At 45.8% G+C, this 24,061-nt stretch overlaps 1 protein-coding gene across 1 annotated transcript; it reads right to left on the reverse strand.

The window, feature by feature from the left end:
* Positions 1 to 2,225: 2,225 nt before the first annotated feature.
* Positions 2,226 to 22,693, reverse strand: LOC149329827 (netrin receptor DCC-like). Its single transcript, XM_089560528.1, has 8 exons — positions 22,160 to 22,693; positions 11,799 to 11,847; positions 9,224 to 9,487; positions 7,009 to 7,311; positions 5,925 to 6,191; positions 4,714 to 4,998; positions 4,089 to 4,206; positions 2,226 to 2,635 (listed from the first exon to the last, which is right to left on the reverse strand). The coding sequence occupies exons 1-8, from the start codon at positions 22,247 to 22,249 to the stop codon at positions 2,575 to 2,577; spliced, it is 1,437 nt and encodes a 478-aa protein (XP_089416654.1). The 5' UTR covers positions 22,250 to 22,693; the 3' UTR covers positions 2,226 to 2,574.
* Between the last annotated feature and the right edge of the window lie 1,368 nt (positions 22,694 to 24,061).

The following is a 24,061-nucleotide window of genomic DNA, read 5'->3' on the forward strand; positions in this document are numbered from 1 at the left end:
CTTCAATATTCTACGAACATGTGGGTGGGCCGCCTAGTCCGGTAGTCCACTGGCTGCTGCTGCTGCGCTGGCCCTCCCCACCAGCCAGTGCTGACGGTCAGGATCATCGGTGAGCAGAATAGCCTCCCACTGCTCCTCCGAGGGGTTTGGAATGGGGTCAAGTAAGGCATTAAATTGGCATGCCCAGACCATATGGTAGAGGTTTGGTTTATGGTTTATGGGGTTTAACGTCCCAAAGCGACTAAGGCTATGAGAGACGCCGTAGTGGAAGGCTCCGGAAATTTCGACCACCTGGGGTTCTTTAACGTGCACTGACATCGCACAGTACACGGGCCTCTAGAATTTCTCCTCCAAAGAAATTCTAGCCGCCGCGGCCGGGATCGAACCCGCGTCTTTCGGGACAGCAGCCGAGCACCATAACCGCTGAGCCACCGCGGCGGCCATATGGTAGAGGTTAGCTACCTCTCCACAATGTGGACACTGCGGAGAGTAGTGTAGGGTACCACAGGTGTAATTTAGCTGGTGTTGGGTATATTCATCGTGGTCGGGGTAATCATGAATGAAGCGGGAGCACTCATTGGCGAGCGTCGTTAGACCCGCGTTGAGGCCGATTCAAACGACGGTCCGTTCGCCCGCGGCCCGCGCACTACGTGTTCATGCGTCAGCACTTCGAGAGGCGCGCTGTCAGCCGCCATCCACCCATCCATCCAGCGTGCCTCTCAATATGCTGACGCATGAACACGTAGTGCTCGGGCCGCGGGCGAACGGACCGTCGTGTGAATCGGCCTTATGCCGCGCATCCGCGGGCGCACCGGCGTCTTCGCGGCGATAAGGCACCCCAACCCCTTGGCCGTTGACGAGAAGTCAGATAGGCTTTAGCGCCGAAAATGTGGCACTCACAGGCTCACTGGTGGTACCAGGCCATGTCAGGCGTTGAAGGCAACTCGTGGATGGTAAATTACGGTGATCCATATTCTAATCCGCCGCAATCGAATATTGTCAACGGAGCCCATGAATCGCACGTCCGCTCGTGACGAACGCTTCTTATCGGGTCAAATAAAGCGAAAGCGTTATGGACTGTGTTTGCGTGCTTTAATCTATTTTCGTTCCCATTTGAATGCGATGGGCTGATATGATTCTTTGTGACACGAGTTCGCACCTCATTTTCAGCCTCAGTATCCAGCAACTTCAGTGAAATGCCATCCGCGCATAAAAATGTAGCACAGTCTACTGTAGACCAATTACATGTTATGACCGGAGGAACACCAATCACATCAAGCAGCTGTGTGTTTCCTCACGAGGGAGGTATGAAAAACCTAGACGTAAAAATACAGCTTCTCTGCAGCCACTTCTGAGGTTCAGAAAGCAGTGTAAACCTTGAAATCATGTTTACCTTTCTAAACGACCCTCGAGTTCACATATTAAGCTGTGGAATAGATTCAATGGCTTTCTGGGTTGGTTTATTGGGGTTTAACGTCCCAAAGCGACTCAGGCTATGAGGAACGCCATAGTCGAAAATTTCGACCACCTGGGTTTCTTTAACGTACACTGACATCCGAAAGTACACGGGCCTCTAGAATTTCACCTCCATCGAAACTCAGCCGCCGCGATCGGGATCGAACCCGCGTCTTTCGGACCAGCAACCGAGAGCCATAACCAGTCAGCCACCGCGGCGGGGCTCAATGGCTTTCTGCCGGCGCGGTCGCTGAGTTGTTTTGGGGCTTCGCTAGTGAAAGACGCGGGTTCGATCCCGGCCGCTCTGGTTGAATCTCGGTGGAGTCGAAATTATAGAGGGCCGTTTACTGTGCGATGCCAGTGCGCGTTAAAGAACTCCAGGATGTGGAAATTTCCTTAGCCCTTCACTACGGCGTCCCTCATAGCGTGAGTCACATTGGGGCGTTAAACTTCCACACTCTAAACACTCAGTCGCTTTCTGTCCCTTGATACATACGACATCACTAACTTATGCACAGGCTGCTTCCAACCACCTCTAGAATGGATTGTTTTTTGCTTAGACCTCTCCTCTAACTGCTCCGTCGGCTGGTGTACTGAGGAAAAGTGTGTCTCTCCACCACTATAGTTTCCTTTTTCTTTATTCCGATAAGAGACCCTTCGCCTTTCTCCCATCGCTGCTTTGAGGGTTAGGACCTTATGCAAGACGATCAAGACGCGGACAGCATTTTCTTGCTTTCAGTTTTACCTCAAAACAATAATGCTCCCAAGAATTAAAAACAAACATACCGGCGCACGAGGCGCCGCAGATGTTAGCATCTTTATTTAACGTCAGTATAAATTGAACAAGCAAAGGAGTATAAAAACAATAAATTACCTATAGAGGGCATATTTGAGCTGACAGCAATATCACAAGTAATTTGCCGCGGCCCTGCGGCTCTAAAACCACAGAACTAACGTCACGGTTGGGCAGCGGCGGTATTAAACACAGTTCTATATACAAGGGGCTAGTATCTGCGCCGTAGTCCACTGCGCTATATAATAGCAGCGACCGAGTAGACCTTTTTCGATGAGAGGGCAGTCTTCCGGGCTTTTAAGCCTATCGTGACCATTTTTTTTCCCTTATGAGGATGATGATGAGGTCCTCGGGCATTCCGAAGATGCCAATAATTCTTCGTCTTCCCTGGAAACAAGAAAACATGTTGCCATTATTGTGTACTGTTCTCTAAAATGCTTGCGTCGGAATAGCAACATGCACATTCCTGCCCCATGCAAAACTGTCATTCACCCAGCGAATATCTTGAACCCCAAGGCATATTTTAAGTCGCTTGTCAGAGTGAAACACCCGGTTGAACAAAGCAGATTTCCCGGAGTGGTGTACAAAACTCCCTGCAAGGACTGCAACGCTTCATACATCGGCGAACCAGGCAATTTCATTAGGCGCTTGAAAAAACAGAATGACGTGGCCAAAGGCCACATGAAAGAAAATGCCTTGGCTGAACACTATCAAGCTGCATCACATACCACCGATTGGGACAACGCCTCAGTAATCGCGACGGAGGAGTATTTATCTTCCCGCCTATTTCTAGAGTCACTTCACATCCAACCAACATCACATGTTTTAAACCGAACGCGGGGTAATCTTCCAGAAATTTAAGCATGCTCATTACGCCACCTGCACCGTACATAAGTCACCACCTGCGTCCATCCGCGGCATTGTGAACAAGGGCCAGTGCGGGCCGCGAAACGTCAATTGTTCTTCATTTTTTTTTTGGCGAGTGTTCCTCTTTTCTGACTATTTTAAGTCACTCGGCTGGAACAAAAGATCTTTAAATTCCTCGGTTTTAGCGATAACATTCAAAGGAAGTAGGTCGCAGTAGGCATTAGTCGCTAATTGTTCAAAGTAATCGCACATATCGATAGTGAAATAATTCTAATCTCCCAGGCAGTTTTTTTTAAGAGTGAAAAGTATTTTTGTTGAGCCTCATATAAATGCTAAAATTTCACTCCGGATGATTCACGAAATTTTCTTGTCAGTTTAAAACCGCTTGAACTCTCGAGTTTGTAGAAAGATGCATAACATGTTTTTAGCAGTGGCTGCGTAACGAGACTTCTCTTGTGTTATGCACTTTTACCGCTGTGCTTTGGGAGTAAAAAAAAAAGTTTCCATTAGCACTTAAAATTTATTTAACTATTAAGTGATAACTGATTCTGCAGAAGGCTCCAAAATGTCAGTCTCAACACATGCAATCACAACACGTAAAACTCGAAGAATTCCTGTGAGCGGAAGCAGAAAACACATAGTTTTGTTGTATAGATCACCAGTTTTCAGTGCGCAAAAATGTAGTGTATATGTCCACAGTTGTCCGTTTGATTCAACATGTTCAAACAGTTCGAACATGTCGGCAGGTTCAAAAAGGACCAATTATATTGTTCCTAAATATTCAGGAAGATTATTTTAATATGTTATGTGAAATATATTTTAATATATCTATATAAGTTTAACATATTTTTCAGGACGATATTTTAATAGGGTACCATGCGAAAGTAGCTACAGAAGTAGCATCGTATCGAAGCTACTTCCATGCTTTGTAGCATCGTTCGAAGTGTCGAAGTACGAAGTAGAAGTTACTTGCCGTTTTTTGAGAAACTGTCTGTACACGACGTATCCCACGAGAAAACCAAAACACATTACAGGAACCACTATCATCAATGTGATCGTTGTAATGCTGAACCAGTGTGGACTTGGTTTTGCTGAAACACGCAAAAAGAGAATAGATTAATAGAGAAAAACACTCAATATGGTCCGTTCTCGATAACATATCTCGCCGGGAAATCTCAAATTTCACCGTTTAACACACTCAACTTGCCAACGATATATTCTGCCGCTTAGAGTTCAGTCCAAGGATTTTTTTTCTCTTAAACAATTAAGGAGCTCAGTTTTCACGCCTCATGATTTTCTCGCGCGAAATAGTTTACTGTCCATGTTTTGTTTCGACTCTGTCGTCGTTTATGCTTTAGTTCAACAGCTATGGTAAATTGGTTGTAATAAATGTACAGGTTGCAGTTAAACGCGCCAAAGCTAAGTCAGGCATTGCGAAGTTGTAGCACAATTCAGCTACAAGTTGTGTTAGCCAATTTGCACGAGTTTGACCAGCAGTTATCGCGCTCGTGAAAATCTAGCAGCTGTACCGAAGCGTAGAAAGTACTGTGATGGCACTCAAGTCACTAAAACGTGCGGCTACAACCGGCAACACTTACGTCCGTACAGGGTCTTGACGTCAATCAGAGCAGCCGGTCCTTCTTTTATCCGGTGTGCACCATTGTTGAAGGCCATTACGACAATCCCGTAAAGGCAACTAGGGGCTAGGTTGCTGAGAGTGAGTTCTGTTGACTTAGTAACCACTTCAAATTCGAGTGACTCATTCGTCACGCTAACCCTGTAGCCGTCAATTGGGCCTTTAGCCTCTTCGGGACGCGACCAGGCGATTCCCAAGCTGTAGCGAGAAACACTGGTAGAGTTGAGTTGACATGGCGCGGTAGGGGCTGAAAGAGAAGTATAATCAGAGGTATTATATTGGAACTACAAAAAAAAAAAACTTGTCCCAGCCCGCACCACTAAGTATCGGAAGCTTCTTATAACCAGACAATGGGGATGATAAGAGCAATGATAATATAAGGTTTTTAAAGGACGTTATGATGGTGGGTGGGCCTAGCACGAGCTCAGCCCTTCCCGCCGTAGCCGGCGTCGCCCTCATGTGAGGCTTCAGGAGTACACGCCTCAGACCACTAACGTTACGTTATACAATATAAGCATAAGAAGTCTACCTTCAACATTCCTTGAGAAATTCGCTGTCCTGCTGCAGATAGGGGGAAAATAATTGCCTTTGTAGAAAGTGCAGCGAGCCGCGCAGAAACTTGTCCACACGATAACCTAGTGATGCTTAGCTTTACTCAACCATGATCTGTGCTCAGATGGTTTGCTGAGCTTTCTAGCCTCGGCAATAAACCTTCCCACGAATATAGTGTTCCCTGGCGAAAAAAAAAAATCATTCCTTTAGGAACAAAGCACTTGAGGCATCAGTTAACGTTGCTGGTAATTATGAACAACGTCTAAGTTTCAGTGCAAAATTCGCTCAAGACCCCTGTATTGAAAAGCTCATAGCTATTTAACTGGTCAGGAAAATTGCGAAATTTAGAACGCTCGAGTTTCTATTGTTAGGAACGACCACAAAATTCTCGAACTTGTGCTTACTGTCTTCACTTCACCAGTACGCTTTCAGACTTATATCGCATTTAACTGCTTCGACTGAGGCTCCAATTGCCTGAGCTTGAAGCCACACAAGCCAATTATTCTTGAATAAAGGAATGATAATTACAATGCTATGCGTAAAATAAAATATGGGAAAACATAGCTGGTAGCTGAAAGAGTTTAGAGCAGTGGCTGCAACGGATCTGAAGGCTCCACTTACTTCCGACATCAGTTTGAAAGTACGCTTTTTTCGGCGGCCCGCATGTGCCCTTGGATGTGCAGGAAGAAACCAGTGCAGTGTATTGGTGCCACGTCTCAAGACCACCCAGCCAAATGCTGTTGTTAGTAGTCGACGTGCTGACAGTGGTTTTCTCGAGCTGGACGGCATAGTAAGTGACATCATGTTGCAGATCAAAGGGCTCAGTCCAGTTCAGCATCACTTCGTGCTCGTATATATCAGCAACCTCTGGCATTGGCGGTATCGGTCCTAACAAAAAAATAGGGGATCAAAAAAGACAGAAGAGCTCAGCACTGGTACATTGTCCCTCGACTCCAAGCTTATCATCAGACTCTCAGAGTAAAATATTCAGGGTGTGCATAGTAGCGCCTATTTCCTGTCACGCGTTTGCCTGTCATGTACGCAGCCTTATCGTAGCCATCTCTTTAACTGCTATTTCCTGCTTCATGTACAGCTTATGTAAGACAAGGCTGCTTGCCAAATCGGAAGGTAGGTGATGCGAGATATGCACCAGTGGACAACTAATTATTTTCGACCGCCTGTCTCTCTTTAACTTCCGTACAATTTCGCAACACACGCCCCTTTTCATTGCCTGACAAAATTTGCTTGCAGTAGCCGGAGTAAAAAGTTTGATCTCAACACAGCAGTGGAGCCTCAAAGCCACCATGGCGGGCTTCGATAACTGGAAAAACTGGAAGGGTGCTTCGCTGCGCTAAACCCCTTCAAAGCTAATTAATGCACATTTCTTAACTCCAATATCACAGAATTGAATAGTGACAATGAGATCAGGCGCGTATCTGGCATCACAAATCAAAAGATTAATACTGCTATCGCCTGCATTAACTTCTCCGGGCATAAAGATTTGATCATCTTATAACGCCAGCCTGGTAATAGTCGAAGATGGCGAAATTATAAATGGCGTCTATAGATTCTTTCTGTTCGAAAAAATTTAACTTTTAGGACACCAGGAAAAGATCAATTCCTGAAACACACGTATCTGCGTCGCTCCATTACAAGTCCTATAAATCAAGATATAATCATGTCACTTAAAGAAAATAGCATTTACCTCGTCCGATGCTTCTGAACTCCAAGCTCGCTGCAGGTCCGGCTTGTTTCAGACCGTAAGGATTCGCAATGTTGTACGCCTGGACGTCGACCTTGTATTTAGTGTACTGTTCAATCGTCTTCTGAATTAGAGTCGTAGTATTACCAGGTACTTCGGTTATTACCACTTTTTTAGTCTCCAGGTTGCCAGTGCTGACAATATATCCATCAATTGGGCCATTCGGGATATCAGGCCGTTCCCAGTGGTAGACAGCTACCTGTGGCGAGGGTTGGTGTAGTCTGAGGTTCTTTACTGCTGACGGTGCTGGAAAAGGCAAAGTGTTGCTTGGAACAAATGCGCAGTTGCCACTGGCGACAAATAACAGAACAGAATACAACCACATCCAGGAGCTACTGGTTTGTTCAGCAACTGTTATTACCAAAACCCTTTAAGACAGAGGCAAATTTCGACCCTAAATAAGAAATGCACTGATGTCTGCATTATAAAGTTTCTAGACCCCTGCCTCAGATTTAATCTGTGAACAAGTGATAAAAGGCCGCTCAGCTGGAATTCAACAAACGTTTTAAGGTTTTGCGGTCTGCATTTCGACTATCAGCACCGTCAATATAACATTTAAAAAGGCCACATACACTGCTACTTGACGAACATGGCCTGTAATATTGGAAATACACTCACCTTACCATTATTCAACTAAGTATTGAGCAACTCGTCTTAAAACAAATAACTTACCCTAACAGCTCGTGTAGTTGCCATTTCAGGCGTGATTAGCTCTTACATACCCTGCGTCCACCGTAAGGCTGTTTTTGTGTGTGTGCCAAATAACTCTGGCACGAATGAGGAGAATTTTGGGAAGCGCTGATCACAAGCGCTATTTCACGTGTAAGCAAATAGATTGTGCACGAAGGGCTAAAGTAATCTTGCAATTAAACTGACTTTTATGAACATACGACTGAATGAGCTGTAATTTTTAAGGCGAACCAGTTGCTATACAACCTAAATCTGTATGCGAGATTTCATTGAAGCACCATCGTCCATTTGCTAGGTCAATTCAATGCATGCTACGGCTGTTGAGCATAACTGTACGCTCTTTGAAGCGAGGCTCTTTGATACCAGCGCTGTCCACGAAGTTCACATTTTTTCGTAAGCCGTTAATGCCGCTGGGAAAAATTCGCACCATGCGAAGTTATTTCTAAAATGCCTCATTGATCATTAATATGCTAGCAGCTTGCATCTGCATACCTCTAAACTAATCAGCAGCTACTGAGACATGACAAGATATCATGCATTCTAGATGCCTCCAACTCATCAGCTCACATGCACTGCCGAATAAAAATGCAAGGCGAAGAAAACAAACATCAAGAAATTTTAGTAGAAGGAGACTAGATATTTGAATGATTAAAAACCTCTTTTAAAATATGATGACCCCGATTCAAAATGGTAGAAAATGCGTATCCACTTCTCCCTGAACTGATATTTTCGTATTTCTTCGTGCAGTTTTTCTCGCTCGCTATTCACCCACGCTCAGTCGTCACCATTGTCATCATCAGCCCGACTACGACCACTGCACGCCAAAGGCCTCTCTGATGTCTCTGCAATTAACCCTCTCCTTGCCAGCTGCAGGCCCCGTATCCCCGCAAACTCATCATCCCACCTAGCTTTCTGGCTCACCCAGCAATGCTTGCCTTCTCTTGGAATCCACTCCATAACCCTTAAGGACCAGCTGTTATCTTGACTTCGCATTACATGCCCTGCCCAAGCTCATTTCTTCATCTTGATTGAGACTAGGATGTCATTAACCAGCGTTTGTTCATCCACTCTCTCCGCTCTCTTGTCTCTTAAGCTTAAACCTATCATTTTTCTTTCCATAGTTCGTTGCATAGTCCAACTTAAGCTGAGCCCTTTTTTTTTAGCCTGCACGTTTCTGCCCTGTAGGCGAGTACCGGTAAGATACAACTGTGTTACATTTTTGTTTTGAGGGATATTGGTCAACTGGTATTCATGATCTGAGAAAGCCTGCTATATGCGCTCCACCCGATTCTTATTCTCGGGCTCTGTAGTCGCTTAGAACTCGGGAACTACATGTCAAAGCGTACTTCACACAGCGACGGGGAGAAGTAGAGGCATTTTAAATACTTCTAGCTTTACCGCCTGATTTTACGAGGAGGAGAAAAAATAGGCTACTTCAGTCAACACCAACAAACTGCATGTTACTTACGGCTCACATTGGCCTTTGATGTTGTAGGCGATCCTTCTTGACATTGTCCGGTACAATTCTTGGCGACCGCCTTTTGTTGGGCTACTTTGGGAAGAACTTTCCTGTGCACGGGTGCTGCATTGGCTTGTAGCGTTGCGAAATTCTTGAAGCTATCGATAGTATAATTAGGACCAGCTTCATCGGACGATTCAGGCTTATGATTATTGAAGGACAGCGCTACCGACGTCTCGCTAGGCTCCGGCAAATCCGCTATTCTTGATCCTCCTGGGAAACAAATAGATAATCGATGTTTCAATCATACAATCTATTATAAGGTCTAAAAGTATGGTATGGTATGGTATGGCCGTGTGAAAAACATTAGCTTGCTCGTGGCACATAACACAGTAAAACCTAATTCGTGGGTTCTCCCCTACGCCTACCTACACAGCTCTCCTAGTGCCGTTACAATATAAAGCTCTCGATATGAGCACTTCATGAAGATTACCTTAGCTTAAATATGCTGTCTTCCAAGTGGTTGTTATTGCATGCTCGAGTTATTCGAGGTAAAGTCCATTCAAGGCCTCCAGCGGCCAATATAATAGTCTTTTTGTGAGAGAGGGAAGCGAAAGGCCACATGAAATAAAAACTGACAGCATTGACATTTGTTACAGAAGCTGTGAAAATCAGCCAGAATTTAATAAGATATTTTTTTATTGCACGCTTCTTTCTCACCTTCCTTAATGACTTCCTTTATCGTACTGTCTCGCTGTGCACCGAATATAAGAGTGCGACAGCTCCACTCGGTAGAATTATAATGAGGACAGAGGTATGCTGCGAATTAAATCAGAATTGTCACCAGCGCGAAATTCATTCTATAGTATTAAGTTTCATGCATCGAGCAGCATACGTAGAGGTGGTGAAGTAATACAGGGCAGCTGAGTCTGATAATTGCTCGTCTGCTATTTGAGCGGTGTTGGGGTGCAGCAAATCGCATAACCACGAACCTATCACATGGCTCATGTAACACTTTGTTATCACAACCATGATGTCGTCGTTAACATGACTCTTTACGATTCTGATCCGTTCCTTGGCTAACCATTATGATCTAAATGGTATCATCACCATGTGACCTTTCCGACAACTCTGATACGTTTATATATTTGTGAGATGATCGTCGAGTTAAATCAGTAGGCGTTCACAACAACCTGCTACAACTTACAGATGACGGTTCCAAGAAATGCAAAAGCTACCTTCGAGATAGTTGAGTAGACCTTGTGCTTTGAAATAAAGACCCAGCACAACTGTTAGCGCACATACGCTTTCACTGAAATGATCGAAAGAGGCCTTCATCAAAGAGAAGAAAATTTCTCAATAGACAGTTGGAATCTTGAACAGAAAAACTTAAAGTAAAAAAAATATGATCGAGAGATACCTGTGCGTTGTCTGAAACTTCAGTGAGCAAAACAATTTCGATATAATTAGTTCACAGAGATCTCCCACAGCAGCACCGCTGTAAAAACGAGGGCGGTGTATGTTAATCACCCTATCAGCTTTCTGTCCATGAAATCTGCGCGCACAAACTTGTAGGTGCTTTCAAGCAACGCAGTCGTGGGCAGTTTCTTTGCACGTGCTGTCCGTGAGCCGTTTAGGAAAGTTGACCGCATGTCAAGATTGCGTCCCCTCTCCACCCGATGTGACAGTTGCACGAAGAGCGAGGCTCGGGTTGCGTGGATTCGGTGATCACGTGATGATGGGTGAGCGTGCGACCCACCCGAAAACGAAAGTACCACGTGCTATATGCATGAGATGTATATAGATTCAAGAATTCGCCATTCTGCGTTCCTTTTCACTCAGTGCATCACTTTATTTAGACTTCCACTTCCTAATGGCTCTTTAAATGTTGACTACAACCTGTTTTTTTTCTATATTATTGAGATTTTTCTTTGTTTTCATGCTATTTTCTTTTGAACAGTCTCCATGATTGGAAGCATCGGTTTTCTGACGGGCTTTTTTCACCACGTTACAACTAACTATCTATTAATTTACTCGACGTACATTGCATAAAAAACGTAGCATTGTTTGAAACTAATTCCGCATGTCTGTCGCCAGGCATTTAGAAGATGACATATTGCAGAAGTAACATACTATGACCTTCTTTTGCGAGCTTCAAGGCCAAGGGCTCCGCAGTTAGATATTTCAGGAGAACACGTACTTAATGAGCAAAAAAGAGTGTTACTAGATTCTAATTTAACGCATCTCGCATTGATGTTCTTAATTTTTCATACACTTGTCAGCCTGCAAGTCTGTGCTCTTCAAAAATGTAGCCAGTCGAAAACCATGGTTCCATGTGTTTCGAGGCTGCCATTAGGATTTTAGGAAAGATTTCCTCCTTTTGAAACAGACCTACTTTTCAGAAGTGTTGCGTTCTCAAATGCAAATAAGAACTCGCGCCAAAAGTAACCTGGCAAGGGTTGCACAATGAATATGCACTCGTCGCCTTGCTGGTAAGATTTGTAATCACAGTACGCAGGTGATGTGATGTTAAACTAGCATTTCGACTTGCCAAGAAAAGTTTAAAAAAGTTAAATTTATATACCTGAACCAGTTTCTTGGGGTCCATGAGAAACCAGGCTGCCGTCTTCTGTCTGCCAGGAAAAACAAAAAAAAAACAAATTAGCTTGACGCTAGTTGTTCCCGACCCGTCTTGTAGTAGCTGCCGCCGTCGCAGACCCATTCATGAGCGCCAGAAACATTAAGAAGGAGCTATCTTTGAACGTCTCCTGCAGGGCCCTGAAGAGGAGGTTGTGCAAGAGCGGAAAAAGAACTGTGTCCCTGTACACAAGCTCATCGTTAGGGAAGCATAGTGACATGCAAGCCTTCACATCGCTCGTACACATGGGCAATAAGGGAGTAATTACTCATTGGCATCCACCCAAGCGCAGCCATACGGCTACAAAGGAAAGCTATACAGCTTTCTCAGAAACTTCGTAGTTAAAGAAAAATTCGTCCTGGTCCGGGGTTCGAACCCGGAACCACCGCCACACCGGAGCAGTCGCTCTACCAATTGAGCTAACCGGGACGGCCAGCTTATGGTAGGGCGAGAGCGAATTGATCAGTAACTCGAAGTGGGAAGAGTGTTGGTCAAATGTTTTAGGGGAATCCCCCAAGGTGGAGTAGATTTGTAATAAGGGAGTAATTACTCATTGGCATCCACCCAAGCGCAGCCATACGGCTACAAAGGAAAGCTATACAGCTTTCTCAGAAACTTCGTAGTTAAAGAAAAATTCGTCCTGGTCCGGGGTTCGAACCCGGAACCACCGCCACACCGGAGCAGTCGCTCTACCAATTGAGCTAACCGGGACGGCCAGCTTATGGTAGGGCGAGAGCGAATTGATCAGTAACTCGAAGTGGGAAGAGTGTTGGTCAAATGTTTCCCCTAAAACATTTGACCGTACACATGGGCAGTGGAGTTCTGCCGACAGGTTTGAAGTTCTCTTCACGGACGGATTCGCCTTTTTGACAACGTGGGACCAGAAGGGGCACGTGTGGCGACCCGTGTAGTGCAGGTATAGTTTTCAGTACTTTGTAGTGCTCGCAGCCGCAAAAAAAAAATTATGCCCTCCATGGCATGAATCTGAGAAGTTCTCTAAGTTACTTTTGTTTTTATGTAGCTTTTATCTACTTCTAGAGAGCGGTGCTTATTTTAAATTTAGTTGTGCAAAAAATGCATTTAACTATTACTGCATATTTATGGTTCCGGACAAGAACAAACACGAATAGTCATAATTACGTCCTCATATAATAGAAAATTTCAAGTATTATTAACTCTACAATACAAACAATTTTCTAGCATCACTTGCCTCAAACGGTTTCCCTCTCTCATATTCCCTTTCGTGCAGTTACTTGCCAGAGTACTTTGCCGTTGTTTGGGGGGCAAAAAGCAAGCAGGGAGTGGAAGCACTCGTAAGAATTTGCGGACACTTTGACGCGGTCACCTACTGCCAGAATATCAAAACCATGCTTCTGCCATATGTCCTGGGTGCAATCTGTCGCAGCAACATCACAGCCAATCAACGCAGTGGTTGAGGATCACAGCCTACCCTTACGTGAGTGGCCACCCAATGGCACAGATATGAACCCAACTGAAAACATTCGGCGCATTCTAAAAAAGAACTTCGAGCCACAAAACCTCGGTGGCACAACGGCAGACGGATTTTGGGATGCAGTTAAAAAAGACTGGGAGAAACTGCGTGAGCATCCGAAATGCGTAGTCCGACTTTACGAACGAATGTCTCGTAGAATGCAACAAGTGATTGCCGTGGAGGGAAAGTAGACAAGGCTTTAGAGCGAAGGCGCAGTACTTTTCATTACTGTGCTGAGCATGCAACACAGTGTTGGTTATTCGACGAATAGACAGTTTTCTCGCGCCTGATTACCTTTGTTTCTCCAGGATTTCGGACGTATTGGCGTTTTTCTGGGCTGCAACTCAATGCAATGTAACATCATCGTTTGCAAGGAAAACATGTCGCTTTTTTCCAGTTTCCCATGGCGTCCAAACGCGCAACGTCTGTGAATTGAAGAGAAAGCCTAAAACCAAACAAAAAAGCTCTAAATTGGGGTTCAGTGATTTTTCCCTAGCCGCTTGCACCCATTAGGCGACAGGCATTAGGAACCTAAAAGTGGTTTATTTACTGTTGCCACATACAGTGGACGCTCATCATGAACCGGTAACATCACGCACTGATCAGCTGTCCATGCACACAACATAGCATACCTCGCTACAGAATCGATAAAATCTCTCAAAAAAGTTCTAAACCTGCAATTTTTGCGAGCAAAAGGACCGAGCGCCAGTTATTACCGCCTTCATGCGTTTCCAAGGGTCGCCGAGCAAATATGTAAAAGCAAAAATCACAGCAGCGCAAAAGAGTAATTCCGGCGAGCAGAAAGACAGGTCATGACGAATCAGTTCTACTGACGCTTTCATATTTCCTCTACGCCCGCTTATTCTGTTATCGGTGTCCTAAATGGTAGAAGGAATGGGCACGTGGTGACCGCCGGCCACTGCTAACGCCAATGACGCTGCCAATAACGCTGCCCTGACATTTACGAGCTTGAGTGCAAGCAACGTGCCGCTCTCAGCCGATGTCGACATAGCAGCATCCTGCGGAACATCCCAGGGAGAAGAGCAACCCGCGTGTGAGGCGCCAGCCAGTAATTCTTGCAAGCAAGCATAGTGAGCAAGCTACGACGCTCATGCGCTCCTCCTTTCTCTCGAACCGGGGGAATTATCACTAGATAGCGCAGCGATGCCGTTTCGCCTGCTCCGGCCAGTGGAACCGCGTCCGCGGGGCGCTGCTGTCCCCGATAGTAAATCGTCAGTGAAGAGTACGAGACCGGCTAATTCGCGTGCGTGATATTTCAGCTGAAAGTGAATCGTGCTGGTAACTGCGACGTTCACCAGGACTCGGTTCACATCATCGCTTGTAAAGCATCGAATTCATCTACTCCACGTAAGTCTGCATCAGAAACTGCATGACAATGCTCTCGAAGGACGCCTCGACTTCTGCAATTTACTTTTTGCTTAAACAGGCCGTGACTGTGGATTCCTGAATAACATTTGGACAGAGGAGGCTTACTTTTGCAGAAATTCAACCGCAGTTATGCAGAATATTTATTACCAGCCTTGCTTGAATCCCCATTAGATGTGCCAGCCCAAACAGTAAAATTATGAAATACTAACACAGGCCTCTTACACGGAAGCAAGACTTGAAATTTGCTGATAACCTTACTTTTGGCCTACCGCTTGATGTGCTGAAGGATAGATGGTTACATTGTCAGGGGTTCGAAGACAGGTTATCTGGTCAGGCATTGTAGAGCACGCGCACGAGAAAACGCATGACATCAACTCGGACACCCCGGAAATTTTATCCAAAGAGCACAATTTGACGACACGCCTTTTTCTTCAGTCATTCATCCAAACGACGCTTGATACTGTCAACCGGAGGGAAAGGACGACGACACCCGTCTACATGCAATAATTAAGCCATATTCTGCGCATTTACGTTTCGACTGCTTGTGCTTTTAGCCTCGATCATTGTTAACAAGGATCCCCTACGTGTTCCGGAACGTCACTTTTGCTTTTACTTGCGAAGTGACTGTTTTATACATGGCTACAGCCCGATGGCGCTCCAGCTAATCCTTCGTCACGCACTGCATAGCTTCCTGACAATGTTCCAGGGAAGGGCATAGGACGCTCTAGTCCCGTTGCGTGACCCCATTAGATTTTTGTACAGTAACGTGAAAAATGAAGCCGGTACAGCGTAGCCAACTAGCGTGGAAGACCTCAGCGCAGAATTATTTCCGCTTGTTTGGTTTGGTTTAGTTTATGGGGTTTAACGTCCCAAAGCGACTAAGGCTACGAGAGACGCCGTAGTGGAGGGCTCCGGAAATTTCGACCACCTGGGGCTCTTTAACGGCCACTGACATCGCACAGTACACGGGCCTCTAGAATTTCTCCTCCAAAGAAATTCGACCGCCGCGGCCGGGATCGAACCCGCTTCTTCGGGTCAGCAGCCGAGCACCATAACCACTGAGCCACCGCGGCGGCCTATATTTCCGCTTCTGCTGCCATTCAGCCTGGAATGAAGAAAATGGGTAGTTAGGCATGTAGTACATGCTCAACATATGACACCTCCGTGGCCAGTCGGGGGCAGCAGGTTCAGCACCTTTTCTGTTTGTTGTCGTGAAGCCTAGTGCTCTGTTTAACCTCTTGAAACAGCCTAGTGTTTGCATAAAGGAGTGCCGGTGCAAGTTTTGTCGAAAGCTGCGTTTCTCAAGGTATCAAAGACAAATAGTTTTTTCGCACACATGAGTCCGTGGCAGCCAGCTGCTTTACTCTGGTCGCGATATTTTCTTGAAATGAAGGAATGCTCTCAACGGCCGATGCAAATTATTAGTGATCTTTCCAACGAACGGCAGAATGCAAGCGCTTCTTCTACGCGCACTCATAAGCCTTGAATATCTGCGAATAAATGTGTGCGAGCCTGCACATGCTTTTTTTTTTCTAAAGCGCAGCATTCATGCATCAGCGCACACGCATGTTCGTCGCCAACGTGTGCGCGATAAGAGCGCAGGATCTTCCATGTTTCTTGCGCAGTAGAAATGCGGCTATACTTCGAAATATACTGAAAAGCATCTCAGAAGTACTGCATGCACTCAGAACCACCTCTAATTTGGCTCATCAAAAAAAAAAAAAGCACCCGAGGTGGTCATCATGCATGCAGTACGCGAAGCAACTGAACACAAGGCCGGATTTTAGCTACTGTTATTCCAGTGCTCGTTCCCTCCAGCGAAGCTGCCGCATACAGATGCGGTGTGCAGGTAAACTGGTATTAACGTCCGGCATGCTTCCGCAAGAAAAACGTTCAACCAGCTCATATGTGTTCAGAATTGCACGTGCGTCCCTCCCTCTCCCTCCCCCTCTCTCTCCCTCTCTCTCCACTCGCCAGGTTTAGCTCACAGGCAGAACACTACAGTTGAAGTTCAGGCTATAGGGTGAAACGTATTCGGGTACTACTCCGCTTACAACCCACACGCATGAATTCACGACCATAAAAACCGCTACGACCACATCAGAGACAATCACACGGGCTTTCTGCGGGCATATGTGGTGTGGTCAGTAAAAAAAAAAACGCGATAACCAAGCGCTCAGCGACCGCCACGATAACTAACGCGTGTACAAATTCCCACTTTCATTAGCTACTTAATGTTATTTATTAGAGCTCGACTGAGGTTCTCATGCTATTGAGTACCCTAAAAAGCTTACGCGTACACTACACGAAAGAGCAAAACTCATCGAAGGCTACACGCTCGCGGTGTCGTATTGTGATTGTCCGTAAGCACGGTTAGTTTGTTCTGCCGTCGATAACTTGCAAGTTAGGAAAATTCAGTTGGTCTTTGAGGTTATACTAAAAACTTTCAATAATTCATCTGAGTTACTTATCTAATAACGCTATTATAAAAGAACTCAGCTCAAAATGACGACAAACATTAAGTCATCGGTTTCATCGAGCTGCGGTTTCGCACTTTTGTTTTAACTTTTGGCTCAAGTTTTGCGACGCACACTGAATATGACGCGTGGCTAGTACTTATGAAAACAAGGAAAAAAATTGTGGCCATCCAGTCGAGCTCGCTATCGAGTAATTGTGTTCTCATTCCTAGATCGGTGCATTGTTTTTTCAGCCGTGAGGTGCTATTGGAAAGTATTAATTCTTAGTTAAGGAAAGGGGGAGCGGCGGCAGGTTTGCAGCATTCCCTTTTGCTTCTCACTACATCAATAATAACGCCCGCGAAATCAAAATCAGGTTAAGGTTTTTCACGATATTGCAGCAAATAAGGTCCTATCAGAGCCATCTCTCTGCCCGAAGAGGCGCTAATGCTTTCGCAATTAAAGTCTCACTAGCCCTGCACGTACAAAACTTTGCTGCTTTAGCAAATGCGCCAAATCTCCACTATTTACTTAAGTTTTTACCATTTCTAGGTGCATTTTGTAACTCTTGTAATGGACTAGTCTGCCCTTAAAGACAGTTAGTTACCTCCCATCTGCATATGGTCCTTCGAACACCACTTCACTCCTTTTATTTCCATTAGGATATTTAGGTGTCTTCTCTAGTTCATACTGTTCCCTTTTTGTTTCTTTTGCTTGAGGCGAAATGAACTCGTTTCTTACAGATTCTTATAGAGATCTCGATAATTCAACCACGAGATACGAGAAATTAGAACTCAACAAATTCAAATTGAAACTGGGCCGAGAGGTAGCTAGGCGCGCGGTTAGCCCCAGAGGGGACACGGCGGCGGATCCTATACTGCTCATCGCGCGCGCATGTGCAGGCTGCGGAGCGCACAATCTACATTTCCGATCTAAAGTAGTAGTGCATCGTTAATTTTCAGCCGTTCTGTGACTCAACTAACAGAGGAATATAAATCTCCGTCTCGTTACGCTTCCACATACAAAAGGGATTACAAGAAAGCCAGATTTTGCCAAGTCGAGAGAAGTGGCAACGCATTTCAGCGACTGACTCCGACACCATTGCACGTCACATAGTGTGGCCATGTCCATAAAAGTCACTGGTGCGCGCTCCGATTCTTCGGAAGTCAGAGCTGTCTCAGAAAACTGACTTACTCAGGCTTATGGCTGACCGAAGGAGGTTACGCATATTCATCATCCTTTCATGCATACAATGAACTGCCTCCTTTAAGAAGCTTTTTTCAGCACTGGAAAAAACGAGGACACAAAAAGAAAGGAGTACATAGGATAGGCGCTGTCCTGTGTACTTCTTTCTTTGTCCTTGTTTTTTGTAGTGCTGAAAAAAACTTCAATAAACCATGCTTCACCAACTACCCCGACGTGTTTTGTTATGTGAACTGCCTCCTTACTGGTAAAGCTTCCCACGCCTCTTACTACCCCAACTTTCAGTGCCCTGTGGCAAAACGCACGACGAAAAAAAGACCTAGTAGACACCTCTAGTTACTACTTAGGCCCGAGGCAAGAAGAGCATTCAAAAGGATCGGTGAAAATAAGGAGTAGTGAGGGAAATCACGACTCTGGCACCAACTTGCCGTGTCGGCGGCAGGAAAGAGTAGTCCGCGATGGAAAGGGGGGACAAAGAATGCGATCAGCCGCTTTCGCTGATAACATTGCCATTGGTGATAATGACATACCGCTTATGCACACGTCCCCAGCAGCACTGTGATAACATTCATTCTAAAATCTGCGTCACGACATTTATGTGGTCGGCTGTCTTGCTTAATGGAACGCTGCCTACTACTGCTTGGCTATTAGCCGATGCGCTGCCGTGCATGGAAGCATAAATTGTCAATATTATGTACCAGGCGACCGTGGCGTTTAAATACCTTAACCGCTGTGTCACGTCATGAGGCCTTTATGAGGTAAAACGGGGAACCGGTTTGGGGATCATGTACTTTCATGTAATATAGCCTTGCTGAACTGGCGTAGAGGTAAGTACGGTTTAACGAGGCAGCTTCCTCGGTAAAGGCATAACAAGGCAACCATTACAAAAAAATTAGCAAAGAATTTGACGCAAACACAGGCTGCAGAATTTGAAAAGAGAAGTCCGCGGAAAAAAAAAATGCTAAAGTGGGCCGTATGCGATCTCTGGTGTGTTCTCCATATCCTCGTCTAAACCACTACCAGATAACGTGTGTAGCATGAGCCGGTGTCAAGAAACGATAGGAGAGTGCATTCAATAGCCAGCAACAAGGAGAAAAAAACATACATTCACGTGGACTGTAATCCACCACCGGAAAAATTGTTTCCGCCCCATTCCGTATGTGAAAATGTCTTCTGTAACAGATTTCCGTCCTTTTGTGAACAACGACAAGGCATATTCTTTGTCGCAGCAATACCGCATCATGCACATTCATCCTGTGAACATCTACTGCAGCTTTTAGAAAATTGGTCCAATCAGCATTCACAATAATGCTGCCAGCAATCAGATCAGTGAGAACGCTTTCAACAGTATATCCCGTGAGCGAAGTGGCAGGAAAACATCGGTTTGGATAAAACTAAGAACTAGGGCACTTCGTGAGAGTTAAAAATTGGAACACACTGCACGCGTCGATAGAAGTACAGCGTGGTATTTATGGTTTAACCTCACAAAGCGACGTAGGCACTATGGGAGGCCGTAGTGGATAACTCCGGGTTAATGTCTACCTCATAATCTGCTTTAACGAGGACTGACATCGTTTGGTACACGGGTGCCACCCGTGTACCGAGCGATGTACTGAGCGAACGACAGAGGATTTACCGTTCACCTCCCTCGCCGTGTTGTCGAGGTAGCCGCGGCCGGCCTAAAGCCGCGTCCTCCGGCTCACTGGTAGACGAGCGCCCTAAAGACTAACCGACCAGAGCGGGGCCTCAGTGAAGGGTAAAGCGAATGAAAATTTGGTTAGAAATATGGTCGTCCATACCTGTTCCTTAATATTCGAACACTGCCCTGAGTTTCGCTGGGTTATCTTTACAAAAAGGAAGTTGCGGTTGTAGCTGTTGTGCAAAAGCTGGCAGAGTTCGCATTTCCAGTGACAAGTAACCTCTGTTGATGGCCTCTTAGGCATCGATTGAGCGTGTATCTTCGCTTCGGTTACGTAAAGTATTACCCTTTGACACGTGTAGCATGGCTCCAAATAAAGTTACAACTTTTCGCGCGAAGGCCAATAAGTTGTAACATGATTGGAGCCGTCACTATCGGGCTTAAAGTGCAAAGTCGTTTTAGTACTTTGGCAGCATGATGCAATAGCTAAACCTGCTTTAGGTGTATCTCGCTCCTCAACTTCGATTCACATGTGGCACTATGTGCATTTCATCGCAGTTGCTTTCACTCATCTTGGAGCTATTGAATCATGCTGCTAAAGTACTAAAACGACTTAATTTTAAGCTCGTTAATGACGCGACGTTTTTACTCTGTTTCTCTCCGCTGTCGCTCATGTTTATCAGTTTTCATGTAGCGCGAGGGGCAAGCAGAATTCATAGCGAAGATTCTAACCGCGCGTACCAGATTCTATGCAGTTCTAGATTGTTGTCGATGCTTTGAGCGCCTTATCTGGAAAGTTCCTCGTAACCTCTAAAATAAATGCGGCTGCGGGGGTGGTGACAGATCGACGAACGCCGCATACATTTGCTGCTGCTGTCGCGGCCTTGTTTCTGCGCACAAGTTGGCCAAATAGTGTATGCTAAGCCAGCCTGCCCCCCCTTTTTTTACATTGTTATTGCGCCTACGGAACAACCACATGACAGTATCGACAACTTTTTCCCTATATGCAAGGAAAATAACCACGCCAAGAAAACCTTTCAGCATATATCAATGGTAAATTTATAATTTTCCAAGGAGTGGCTTCTGAGCTCCTTAAACCAAAACTGTCTCTAGTCTACTCAGTGAAGCTTTAGCCGGCTGCTACACTGTACCCAGCACTTAAGGTATGATTAATTAACTGGTGTCCTAGTCATGAGCGCCACAAAAAAATCTATGTGCTTGACAGCTCCTGGATTTAAAATGGTCGCGCTGGCTTTGCTGGCGAAAAAATAATGGAAAAGAGTTCTAGAATAGAATTAAGTTAGTCTGTTTATAAGCTAACTGATGAGTTTTTGTATACATGGTTGCCTCTTGGTCACAGTTGTTGCAGCAGCTGCATAGTTGTGCTCATCTTCGAGCCTGTAAACATGGCATGGTCTGCAGAGGCATACCTTTCACCCTCATTTTGGTTTTGCATGGCAAAATAGTGCATACATGCTTCTCCCGCGTGATATTTAGACAGTAAATTCCGTCGTTAAATACGAATAAAATCAACGTAGTATTGTTTACTGCCAATCACCTTCGGTGCAGCAGAGGGCGTGCTCGCTTTGCACACGGCTTTTCTGACAGGGTAGTGATGCCGGCAGCCACCATTCAAACTGATAAGTTCCTTAATTCACAATTCTGACAAAACTACGTCTCATGGCGTTCTCTCTGTGATAAACAAAATTAGTCAATTTTTTCGAGCAAATGTGCTCCCCTTTTAGCTTTGAGCAAAGCACTGCATGCACTTAAGCCTATCAATTCGTCAACTACACTCGTCGTTATTAACGAATGTCAGTGAAAGGCAGCAGATAAAAGTGTCAAAGCCCGACAAACAGAAGCTTGTTTTTCGTGTTTTATCGTTAGTACATTAGATAACGAAGGGAGCGCGTCCACACACCTTGAACAACACCGATAGCTCCTGGAGTTTCCCTCGAAATAGGAAATTTCCGGCTTGGGCCTAAGGATACGGCAATTTTTTTTATGTTCGCACTGTTGATTTTCGAATAATGTGGCAACTCGCTCAGAAATACTCTCCCGCAGTCTTAAAAGTAACCTACAGAAAAGCAACGAAAATATCAAAGACCACACCACACTTCACACTCACCGGTATCGCACGATGTCTTTCGGCAGGTGACGAAGTTCCAGCGCAAACGGCAGCCAAGAAAGCTGTCAGAGTCATCATCCACGCATCCATATTTTATAAAGATGCCGCACGCACAGTACAACACCAGTCTCTTCCTCTTGTAAAGCCTCGTTCACCCACACAGCGCTCCTGCCCCTGTAATCGACGAGGCGGGGGAGTGTTTCAGCAACACCTGCGCATGTGACAGCGGGCCGACAAACTGTCCTCCCAGCGAGCCAGCAGTGGTGCTCGCTCCGATTTACCACTGGAACAGCCGGGTGCAGCCGCGCAGCCGTTCAAGTAGTTCTCGAAGCCGCTGACCTCCACACCCACCTCCTCCTTTCCACACAGTCTTGTCAAGAGTACAGGCACGGCGGCGGCAGCGATAATAGCGGCCAGCTCATCCGATTCACCGCACGTTGTCGCACTTGGCCGAGCACCTCGGAAGTCTGCGCTCGGTGCGCTTCGCTCGTGCGCCACTGCTCCCAGGGGGGCGTCGCGCTGGACGTTCTAGGCACGAGTGTACGCTTTGATTCCATCGTTCTATTTACAGGAAACGTGTTGTTATCGCTAGCAGTCCTTCGCAGTTGCCGCTGATTACGCAAAGCCATCTCAGGCTCGTTTGTAACAGCATTCCGCGTGTATATTTGCGGGTTTTGCGGCGCAAACACGGACAGGGACAGACGACGAGGTGTGCAGGCCTAAAGGGCCTCAGCTAAGCTCTTCAGTGAGGGAGGCGCAATGTGCTTTAGTATAGCAAATTTACCGCAGTCTTTTAAAATGCGTGTGCTTCTCAATATGTCGACATCTCCGCAAGGCCGTGTGTTTTGTTGAACCTACGGAAACGCGAACGATGACGGTGAAGTAAAAAAAAAAAACAGCATGAAAATGTCACAACATCTAACGGGTACCTAAGAGAATTCTCATTTCTCAAAAGCCTGCCATTAGTGCATAAAATAATAAAATATTAAGAGACAGTGAGGGCAATTCTATGCAATTTTTGTTCTCTTTAAAAAGTAAAAAAAAAAAGATTCTCTGGTTCTTTCTAAGAAAGTTCATGACTGTCCGGCAGGGAATGACGCATTTACTGGTGAGAAAACTGAATTGAAGAATTTGTGGGCCATTCGATTTAAACTTCTGAGGTCTGCCCAGAAATGGACCGGTTGCTACTGTAATGAAATGAGTGGTGCTTTAATTGAAAAAAAAAAATATGTAGCATCTCCAACTCGTGCCCCAAAATTTTTGTGGACACAAGAATATCACTTGCAAAATCAGGCCGGGCGTGGCAACGCCCGATTTAGCATATAATATTGTCACCAGGAATCGGGAAGCACAGCCGTATTCTCAGACGAGGCTTCGAACCGCCGAGCACAAGCTAGACGAAGACGACGCTCCGCCACGCGCTGGCAGCCAAGTTTTGGCCACCAGGTGGCGCCTGCAGAGTGTCAGCAGTGTGGCATTGCCCCCCTCCCTTCCAAGGGGCATCGGCTCGATGCCGCACGGGCGGGGGAAAAAAAAAAAAGAAGAATAGAGGGAGGGCGGAAAGTTAACGGCGGGAGAGTCTCCGTGAAAAGGGGACTAACGGGAGTAATACGGCTTCATTCTGGCCACGTGGACTACCTCGGACGTCGGTTGTCGAGAGGACCGGACAGTTCCTTGGGGAAGCACCTCGTAGGTCACCGCGCTGAGGCGGCGTAACACCTGGTAGGGACCAAAGTAACGGCGAAGAAGCTTCTCAGAGCGCCCTCGCAAACGGATCGGGCTCCACACCCAGACTTGGTCACCGGGGGTGTAAATCACCTCCCTGCGGCGGAGGTTGTAACGCTTGGCGTCGCGTTGTTGTTGGCGCCGGATTCGTTGTCGAGCCACATGGCGAGCGGCTTC

This window comes from Amblyomma mixtum, chromosome 9 (genome assembly GCF_055824585.1).
Source record: "Amblyomma mixtum isolate Tamu chromosome 9, ASM5582458v1, whole genome shotgun sequence".
In the NCBI taxonomy this organism is placed as follows: domain Eukaryota; kingdom Metazoa; phylum Arthropoda; class Arachnida; order Ixodida; family Ixodidae; genus Amblyomma; species Amblyomma mixtum.

Coding starts and splice junctions, on each gene's coding strand:
- LOC149329827 (XM_089560528.1), bottom strand. CDS start 22,249: ATGGATGCGTGGATGATGACTCTGACAGCTTTCTTGGCTGCCGTTTGC. Junction 6,192..7,008: donor GTTCAGAAGCATCGGACGAG/GTAAATGCTATT, acceptor TTTTTTTGTTAG/GACCGATACCGCCAATGCCA. Junction 2,636..4,088: donor AGACAGTTTCTCAAAAAACG/GCAAGTAACTTC, acceptor TCTTGTTTCCAG/GGAAGACGAAGAATTATTGG.